Raw genomic sequence first — 10,571 nt, 5'->3', positions numbered from 1 at the left:
TCTGTAACGACCCAAAAATCAGACCGCTACCGGCGCTAGGATCCAGGTCGGCTTAAGGCCGCCGGGACCCGTAGCAGGCCTGACATACAACCTGTAAACCTGTTTAATCCCATATATGATCAAGAAAATACATAAAAATTTGAACTTTTCTTTTCTTTTTCCAAGCTCAACCTGTGCATGCACATAAACATATATATAACATAAACATAAACCCCACACTGGAGCTCTCATCAAATGCTCCAATGGGACATTTCATCATACACGAGCTTCGTGGAACATAAACATCATGAAACATAGATCATGTATACAAAAGGGATTACCATACACATAAGGTCAAGCACAACCTCTAATCCTCAATATCATATTTTACATAACATAACTATTCATAACTTTACATTATTTTACAATTTATCATGTCCACATTCTATCTTTTACAACTCAAGACTTCATTCACCTTGACTTCTCTGTCTAGCCTGTACCTGCAACCCTAGGGGATTAGGGAAAAGGGGTGAGCTACTAGAGCCCAGTGAGCAGAATAATAAAACATTTAAATCATATGCTATAATGGAATGCAACACATCACAGACAAATCACATCACGGATGGTATTGTCACCAAGAGTCCTCTACATTCCAAAGTGTCGGGACGTAGAATGGGTCAACCGGTCTTTCTCTTAACATAACATAACATTCCAATGTGCCAGGGACGTAGAATGGGTACAACCTGGACTTTCTCTTACATAGTGTCAGGGACGTAGAATGGGTACAACCTGGACTTCCGTACCATACCGTATCATATCACATCGCATCATATCGAGGACTAAGGATCATCCAATAACCATCCACATCATCATCAAATTATACAATGCAACATATTCGTGAATTCTAATGCAAACAACCTAGAATATCACATAGCATTCGTGATGCATGAACATGCTCAAATCTATATTGATTTGCTTTAAAACATAAGTGTTTATTATACTCACCTCAACTAGCTCTGACAATGACTGAAGCAGCTGACTCACTGCTGGGGTCCTCAGTTCCTCGGGTCCGAACCTACACAGGTGGACACAAATGAGGGACCAAAAACTAGAACATAACTCTAAAAACATCCCCCAAAAACCCCCCTAAAACACCTCAAAACAATCATGCAAAACATGCAAAGGAAGGCTGAACAGGGCACTTTCGGCGGCAGGTTCGGCGATCGAAAGTCCCTCCAGAGCCGAAAGTCAGGCAGGTTCGGCGGCACCTTCGGCGGCCGAAACTCCCAGACAGAGACGAAACTCATGCATGTTCGGCGGCACTTTCGGTGGCCGAATCTGCCCTCCAGAGACGAAAGTCCTCTTTCGGGGGCAGGCTTCGGCAGCCGAAAGGCTTGCCTCCCAAGTAGGTTCGGCGGCCGAAAGTCCTTCGGCTGCCGAACCTGGTTTCTGCCAAAAGGGCAGAAACTCGGTTCCTCATGCACATTTGCCTCCCAAAACCTTCAATCATGCATAAACACATACATAAGCTCCTAGGGGCTTCAAACTATCTTAAACCCCAACTACAACACATCAAGCAACCACAAACATCATACATTGTCCATAAAACACATAAAACCTAACAATGCTCTACCAACATAAACATACATTTCTACCCCATGAATCAACTTAAAACTTGTTTAAAATATATAGTGAGCTCAAGATCGGCCCTTACCTCTTGAAGATCGAGAGGAAAACGACCCTAGCTTGGAGATGGGAGAGATTGAGTTCCTTGAACCTCAAAGCTCCAAAACTTGCTTTATACTCGAAAATCTTCAAAACAAAGTTGCAAACTCATAAAAATCATGAAGAATGGAAGGAAGAAACTCAAGATTGGCGAGGGATGGCAGAGAGCTCACCTTGGCCGAAAATGGGGAGAAAAGCTCGCCCGTTTTCGGCTAAGGGACTCTTTTATAGGTGGCTGGCCAGGCCACATTCGGGAGCCGAACGTGCCTCCACATGCATGCCATGTTCGGCGGCCGAACATAAGGTTCAGCGGCCGAACCTGGACTTCCCTCACTTATGCTTTTGGGGGCCTAAAGCACTCCTGAAGCGCATGCAGGTTCGGCGGCCGAACCTGGGTCTTCCTCCAAGATCAATTTCAAGCGAAAACTCATTTTCTTCCTTGATCAAAAACATAAAACACATTAAAACATTTTATGAAAATATGCTTTTACCCTTCTAGAGGTCTCCGACACCCGAGATTCCACCGGGCGGTAGGAATTTCGATACCGGAGTCTAGCCGGGTATTACAGTTAGGTTTATGGGTTTATGTTATGTTTTTGGACATGTGGATGTTTGATGTGTTGTAGATGGGGTTTAAGATAGCTTAATGCCCTTAGGAACTTGTATGCTTGAGTATGTATGTTGTAGATTAGGAAAAATGCATGTTTGGATGGTTTTGGGAGGCAAATGTGCTTGAGGAGCCAAGTTTCTGCCCTTTGGCAGAAACCAGGTTCGGCAGCCGAAGGACTTTCGGCCGCCGAACCTGCCTGGGAGGCCAGCCTTTCGGCTGCCGAAGCCTGCCCCCAAAAAGAGACTTTCGTCTCTGGAGGGCACTTTCGGCCGCTGAAGGTGCCGCCGAACCTGTCTGGCTTTCGGCTCTGGAGGGACTTTCGGCCACTGAACCTGCCGCCGAAAGTGCCCTGTTCAGCCTTCCTTTGCATATTTTTACATGGATGTTTTGAGGTATTTTAGAGGGTTTTTGGGGGATGTTCTTAGAGTTATGTTCTAGTTTGTTTGGTCCCTCATTTGAGTCCACCTTTGTAGGTTCAGACCCGTGGAACCGAGGACCCCAGCAGTGACAGCTGCTTCAGAGTCTTGTCAGAGTCAGCCAGAGGTGAGTAGAATAAACTCTTATCTTTTAATAAATGAAAATTTTAGCATGAATCATGCATCATAAATGCCATGTGATATCCTAGGTTGCTTGCATTAGAATTCACGAATATGTTGCATTGCATATTTTGATGTTGATGTGGATGGATGTTGGATGACCCATTGGTCCTTGGTATGATGAGACATGATATGATATGATATGGAAGTCCAGGTGTGGCCTACACAACGCCCCTGGCACTATGTAAGTGAAAGTCCGGGTGTGGCCTGCACTATGCCCCCGGCACAGTTGGACATGTATGTTATGATATATGTAAGAGAAAGACCAGGTATGGCCTGCACTACGCCCCTGGCATAGTTGGACTATGTAGAGGACCCTTGGTGACAAGTCCATCCTTGACGTGATATGGTTGTGATGTGATGTATTACATGATAGCATGTGTTTTAATTGTTTTATTATTCTGCTCACTGGGCTCTTGTAGCTCACCCCTTTCCCCTTATCCCCCAGGTTTGCAGGTACAGGGTAGACCAGGAGGTCAGCAGGAGTAAAGTCTGTTTTTATGTAATAGTTAGAAGTTGTGGACATGATGAAATTGTAATATAATGTTTTATGTAGTCATGATATGTAAAATGATATTGAGGATTAGAGGTTGTGCTTGACCCTATGTGTATGGTATCCCTTTAATGCATGATCACTATTATTATTGATGAGATGAGTAATCAAGCTTAATGTATGTTATTGATACCCCATTGGAGCATGTGATGAGGGCTCCAGTGTGAGGTTTATGGTTATGTTAGTGTGCATGCACAGGTTAAGCTTGATTTATGAAAGAAAAAGTTTACATGTTTATGTATTTGTATGATCATGTATGGGATTACACAGGTTTACAGGTTGTATGTCAGGCTTGCTACGGGTCCCGGCGGCCTTAAGTCGATCTGGATCCTAGCACCGGTAGCGGTCCGATTTTCGGATCGTTACAGGAAGGTATTCCTTCCCCTTTTATTCCTTTCCTTTTATCTGCTAGTGACGCCTAACGGCCTCTCTGCTACAGTGCCACTTGTCTATGTCATGTGGGTCCGTACGTACGAAAATGTCAGACCCCCTCTCTATGCCAGGCGGCCATTTAATTCCCTCCGGGGTGCATGCGGGCAGGGCTGCGAAGTGACTCAGCCTACTATATTTTCTCATGTCATGTCACCGGGATGGACTTTTCCTTGCTGGACCTAGGCTCGCGGGCGACCCGGCCTGTCTGTGTGCCTGGGTCAGGGCTGAAGATACTGGACCGGTTGTTCAGAAAAGACTTCATGGACTTAGGGCCAGCACTGTTTTCCTGGGTCCGGCCTTACTCAGGGGTGGCGAAACCCGGCGGTCATCAATTAATATTTCAAGCAATGCAAGGCCAAGAACTATTGTATTCGAAGGATCTATCTCGCTGCATAATATAGATTCAAAGGATTATTGTTAAGAGTCAGCAGTATTCGATTCAAACCAAAATAATCGATCAAATCGATATAATTCAACATTTTAGTTTAATTTTTTTTTATTGATTCAATTCGGTGTGAATTTCAATAAATTTTAGTTTAATCGTTTCGGTTCAATTTTGACTGAAAATTTTTTGACTAAAATCGAATCCACCTAAATACCATTACATACGTTATTTGGAGGGGCCTTAGCTTAAACCATATGCTGGCAAGTTTTCCATGGTGCAGAGATGCATTATCGCAATTCAGAAGTCGCATGCAACATCGAACATCACAACTCAGACCTCAGTCTCCTCTATCCTTATGCACGCAACAACACAACACATCTCCCTCTCTCTTTAGTCGTCTTCACTCTCCACTTCAACCGGCGGCTTTAAATCTAGTAAACTAATTCCTAATCTCTTTTCCCATTCTTCCTTTCTCTCTTTTTCAATCTCTGCGTTTCTACTGCCTTAGCCTTGTTGTGGTCCTACCTGCCATCTTTCCGTTGCAAATCTGCCGTCTTGTCGTCGCGAGCTCGAGATTGCCATCTACTCTAATATGTTATTCTCCTATTCTCACACCAATGATAATTTTGTAATTGGAAGCTGATTTACCACCTGATTCACAATCAGGTATGGTTAATTGTTATTTTTTTTTTTCTGTTAACATCAATGTGGATTATTAGATAATCATTTTAAATTTGCATTGCATGGTATATAACTAAATTAATTGTGTCTAAATATGTTTATTATTTGTTTGTTACTTTATTTTTGAATTTATTTGTGCAGCAGCCTTCTTAGAAGTTGAAATACTATAAAAATAAAAAAATAAAAAATTAAAATAATGAAACAATGGAACCTAATCAGCGCTGTACATTTCGATTCAATTTTTTCGCAGTTCAATTTAATTTCTTTAAATATAAATTTTAATTAATTCAATTTTATCAATTTAATTCAATTTTAAACCAAATCAATTAAATAATCACATTTAATTATTATTATCTCTTAAAGTTATAGTCACAAAACCTCGTGCAGGAGTGCGAGTCTTCTCTAAAAACAATCCAGAATTTGCATTCCTCTATAAATGGAAGTTTGTCATGCTGGGAAATATCAGGTTTACACATAGAAAGGGTAAAATATAATGGTTGCAGGTAATTTGGCAACTGCCATCGGCGACCAATAACCGCCAGCAATGGTACAATTTGACGAGTGTGCCTGTGGTTTTTCGGTAAATTTTTTTCATTTCAAAAGTTTGTCATTTACCATCATTTAAGAATTAATTCAGTAGATTTTTTATATAATATTTTTTTTAGAATTAATATAAACCCACATCGAAATAAAAAATCCATAAGAAAAAATACCATATCAAAAATAAATACCAAGAATAAAGAGATCCGAAAAATAGAAATCTGTAGATAAAAAATCCAAAACCCGAATATTCAATAGGCTGAAGTATATCCTGACATTCTAAATCCAATTCAAATAAAATTCCTATAAAATAAGAGTTTCAAATAAAGTCAAATATGCACTCACATGCTTAGCTTGGTGGTAAGTGCATTCGAGTAAATCTGAGAGATCTTAGGTTCGAATTCCCCATCCCCCATTTCAAAAAAAAAAAAAAAAGTCAAATACAAAATCTTTATTCTACTAATAATGTAAAGTCTTATTGGTATAAAGAGGCGCCATCTTCAAATACATATCTCATATCATTATCAATTATTTTCACTAAATATATTCTTAACATTTTCCCATCAAAACTTTTGATAGAATTTAAGTATTTGAGATTTTATCCACTAAAATATTTAGAACAAGTATTGGAGATTTTATCCACTAAAATAGTTAGTTCTCTTTTTGTTTTGCATATCCAAACACGAAGAAAAAAATAGCGCAACATCAAGAATGAAAGAATTCAATTTTTATAATTTAAAATATTTTTATTTAAAAAAAATAAAAACTTATATAATTTCATAAAAAATTATTTGAATTAAAAGTGATCAACTTTTATATGTTTTCAAACAAATAGGCCCAAACAAATAAAAAAAAAGACTTGCAAATTAGAAAAAAGTATTCGACCAAACAAATGAAACCTCAAAATAGGAAATTGCTTTGATTTCACGTCACTTCATTTGCCACCCGAAGAAGTAACATTAGAGATTCTTGGGCATTAAGGGCACAGGATCAGTACACAACATGTTGCGCATGAAATTGATAAAATTCTTTTATTTCAATTAATTGATATAACTCAATAACATTCATTTGCAGTACTTACATAAATACATCTTGCGAATGAAACATGCACACGCATACTCTATTATCAACTTCAAAACACAATCCAGGGAAGCACCAACAAGGCTCCGACAGATAATATTCAGAAAGGAACAATTTCAATGCTTCAATGCCTGTGTCGGTTTACATGCTTTCCTTAATTGCATACAGGACTAAACAAAGTAATGATCATCAAAAAATTAAAAGGACAGCTAGTTGAGGCATGCCATCTCGGAGGGCAAAAATACCATTTTTTTTTATGCAGTTAATGGCAGTTTATTTCACTTGGAGCTTATTTAAACTTCACAATAGCTACAATGTTTTCATCTGAAAGATCATTCATAGGCTACACGAATGACTTGCTTTCCCACATTTTTACCAGAAAATAGTCCAGCCAAAGCAGCTGGAGCACTTTCCAGTCCCTCATTCATGTCTTCGATGTAAACAATCTTCCCTTGCCTGTAGTTATTGATAACGTGTTTCAGGAATTTTGGATACAGATGCAAGTAATCACTTTGCAAGAACCCTTGCATCCTAATACGTTTACTAACAAGATTGAACAAGTTGCGAATCCCACAGGGATCAGAAAGACTATGCAAAGACACCATTCCACAAACTGCGATTCTGCCACTAATCCTCATGTTACGCAATGCAGCATCAAGCATGTCCCCACCCACATTATCAAAGTAGATGTCAATGCCTTCTGGAAAATACCTATTAATAGTAGGACAGATAGCCAAGTGAATAATTACCATAATCTGTGATGTTATGGATAAGTTAATCAACTATAGAACTAAACGTTGATGAAATAGAGAAATTGTCTAACCTGGCATCCTACAAATTAGCGTAATGATGCTCATAGAATTATCAACATGGAAGTTCAAGGCATTCAACATAACAGAGAAAACATTAAGAAAACAAACTTTAATATGGAGTTTAAGGGCAGAAATTGCTTTACTAACTCTCATAGAGAAAATCTCAGTGCTAGAGGAAATTAATTCTCCTTATTCTTTAGAGTTAAACCAACATTTAGAAGAGCTAAAAACAAGAATCCATAATTCTTGAATGGAGCTTTTGCATGATATGCCAACTTTTATTAAGAAAAGAAAAACATAAATGGAAATATGAAAAAATTCAGCTTAAACTTTTACTCCAACCAGTGATGCTATAAGCAAGAAATCAACTACGCCATTTAATATACATAAGGAGTCCAAGAAAAAAGAATTTCCTTGTCCTGCAACCAATCTAAATTTATCTTATCCTATACCAACTTCAGTCCCTATACCCTCCTTAACACACGATTAATAGCTCTAACCAATGAGTTTTAGCTTAGTGGTATAGAACTAGTTTCTAGGACTATGAAGCCTTGAATTCAAGTTCCAGTTATAGAGTCAAAAGAAAAATTGTAGCTCTAGATAGACTAAATTATTTTAGAATAAGCTTAATTTTGTCCCCAAAAAAGAAGGGCTTGTGTGATAATGGTATCCAAAAACTCAAAACACACACTTAAGTACATAATTTCAAAAAAAAATTGCAAAACAATCCCCACGGTTAATGATTTAGTGAAAATTAAAATAGAATTTTCAGTCTTTTTCTCGCTCAATGAACCATCAGAATTGTTCATTGAGCAAGAAAAAGACCATATTAGAAATAATACTTCAAGAAGCTTGTTACTAACCTTTTCAAAGCGGCATCGATGTTGGGCTCTTCTTTATAGTTGAAAGCCTCATGAAATCCAAGCTTATTCTTTAAAAGATCAACCTAACATCATCCCATTTAAGACTTCTTTTACTTGCATTAGTCTAATTGTCAAGGAAATTTGTGTACAAGTAATTCTTTTCTTTCAGCAATATATGTGTGATATCATTTACGATGTTAAAAAAAAAAAGAAAAATTACTATTTAAAAACTCATTAATTAATCTCTTGATTTTAAAATGTATGTTAAAACGTTTTAAAATTTTAAAAATTCTATTAATTAGTCCTTTATTAATTTTAACCTTAAGTGTCCTAAAAAAGTCTAGAATACCCTATTTTTATAAAACTGAAAAACCAATCAATTTGTTTTCTTAAGACTCTAAATTTGTGTCCTAAAAAAGTCTAGAATACCCTATTTTTATAAAACTGAAAAACCAATCAATTTGTTTTCTAAAGACTCTAAATTTGTTTTCTCAAGACTCTAAATAGTAAAACATTTAATGGGTAAAACTAATTAATAAAACTAATTAATAAAATTATCGGAATAACTAATTAATAAAAAATTTTAATTTTTGAAAATGAAAATATCAACTAATAAGGATGAGGTGCAGCAAAAAGAAACTTATACCTTTTGGCTTGTCCCTGCACATCCAACTACATAGCAACCGTGTAATTTGGCAAGTTGACCAACAAGCTGGCCAACAGCTCCTGAAGCTGCAGACACAAATACATTATCTCCTTCCTTAGGGCAGCAGACCTCATAAAATCCTGCATAAGCGGTAAGACCAGGCATACCTGCGATAATATTTCCACTTTAGCTCATGTCCTAAAATGATTATGATAATTGCTTAGGCACAATGATATAAGACTTGAGGAATTCAATTTCCCACTTATTGAAGCAATAACAATTAGGGAAAAAGAGGTCACGTTTTTGGGCAATAAGAAAGTTATACCAAGAAGACCCAGGTTGAATGAGAGAGGAATATCATCATGCTGAACTGTTCTAAATTGCTCAGGCTTCTGAATCAAGCTGTACTCTTCCCAACCAGTAATTCCCGAAACTAAATCCCCAGGCTTGAAATCTGGATTATCGGAAGCCACAACCTTTGATACGCCAAATCCTTGTATGGGCTTCATCACGCAAATGAGGAGAAAAATGTATTAGTAGTTAGTAATTCTAGAGTATGGTTTTCTTTGTGGCATTAGTGATGGTGATCTGAAAGAAGTGTGCTTAATTTGGATAATTTGGAAATCTTTCAACTAACATTCTGTAATTCCCCAAAAAGAAATACCTGGCCAGGGACAAAGGGAGGGATGTAAGAGCCATGGTAGTCACGCATGCGACCTCTCATGTAGGGGTCACAAGACAGGTAGAGATTCTTCACCAGAAAAGCTCCTGACCCTTTTGGCGTTTTGAGCTCTAAAGTCCCAGTTCTCATTTCCATGTCCGTCTCTCTTGGTGCCCTATCTATATAGCCCTTGAATATCACCTTCTTATTCTCTACTGCTACTTCTTCCATTTTGATCAATTCAAGATACTTCCTCTACTGAACACGGAACGATAGCCCAATACAGATGCCGCAGCCTACAGAGGGGGCATTTATTATCTGCTTTGCAACTACCCAACCTTGCAATTATTCCACCACCTACATATTATCTCACACGCTCTTTCTGTAATTGGAACGGTCAGTTCCTGGTATATTTTTTTGGCTTAAAAGTCTAAATTTGCCTCAAATATACAGTAGTAAATTTCATTTATTGATCTAAATTTATTTTTATACAATTAAAAGTTAAATAAATTTATAATTTAATGTGAGTTATATTCTATTCAATTTATTTAAAATTATTTTATATTTTATTTTTTAATAGTAATTTAAAAATATTTTTAAATAAAAAATAATATTTAGTATTTTTTATGCTGATTTTTGTTCTTTATTTTACTAATGACTTATTTTTTAATGATTAGAACGGTCCCATTTTAAATCAAAACGACGAAGTATTGATCAATTAGAGATAACTATATTCATTACTGCTAAAAGACAAAGACTAGTTTATAATGTATAGTTTTTGCTTTATAATTAAAGTTTTGCGACACGGCTTATGAGAGATGCTTAAAAAAATTATTAAATTATATTTAAAAAAAATTCATCTTCTCGATTTTAAAAATTTTATCATGGCAAATAAATTTTCTATCATAAATCTTATTAGTATTTTGTTTATTATTTAACATCACAGTAATAAAAAATAAATTATTTCTTGAAAAATTAATTTTCTTAAAATATATTTTTCATAAAATA

At 36.8% G+C, this 10,571-nt stretch overlaps 1 protein-coding gene across 1 annotated transcript; it reads right to left on the bottom strand.

Moving 5' to 3' along the window:
* Positions 1-6,506: 6,506 nt before the first annotated feature.
* On the bottom strand, positions 6,507-9,917 carry LOC122721454 (2-alkenal reductase (NADP(+)-dependent)-like). The gene is made up of 5 exons (XM_043949180.1): positions 9,567-9,917; positions 9,228-9,405; positions 8,903-9,069; positions 8,257-8,339; positions 6,507-7,292 (listed from the first exon to the last, which is right to left on the bottom strand). Exons 1-5 carry the CDS (start codon positions 9,792-9,794, stop codon positions 6,914-6,916), a joined length of 1,035 nt encoding a protein of 344 aa, XP_043805115.1. The 5' UTR covers positions 9,795-9,917; the 3' UTR covers positions 6,507-6,913.
* Positions 9,918-10,571: the final 654 nt, after the last annotated feature.

Source organism: Manihot esculenta, chromosome 13 (assembly GCF_001659605.2).
Source record: "Manihot esculenta cultivar AM560-2 chromosome 13, M.esculenta_v8, whole genome shotgun sequence".
Classification (NCBI taxonomy): Eukaryota; Viridiplantae; Streptophyta; class Magnoliopsida; order Malpighiales; family Euphorbiaceae; genus Manihot; species Manihot esculenta.
Note: the sequence above shows the minus strand (reverse complement) of the source record. Positions and strands in the feature narration are given on the sequence as shown.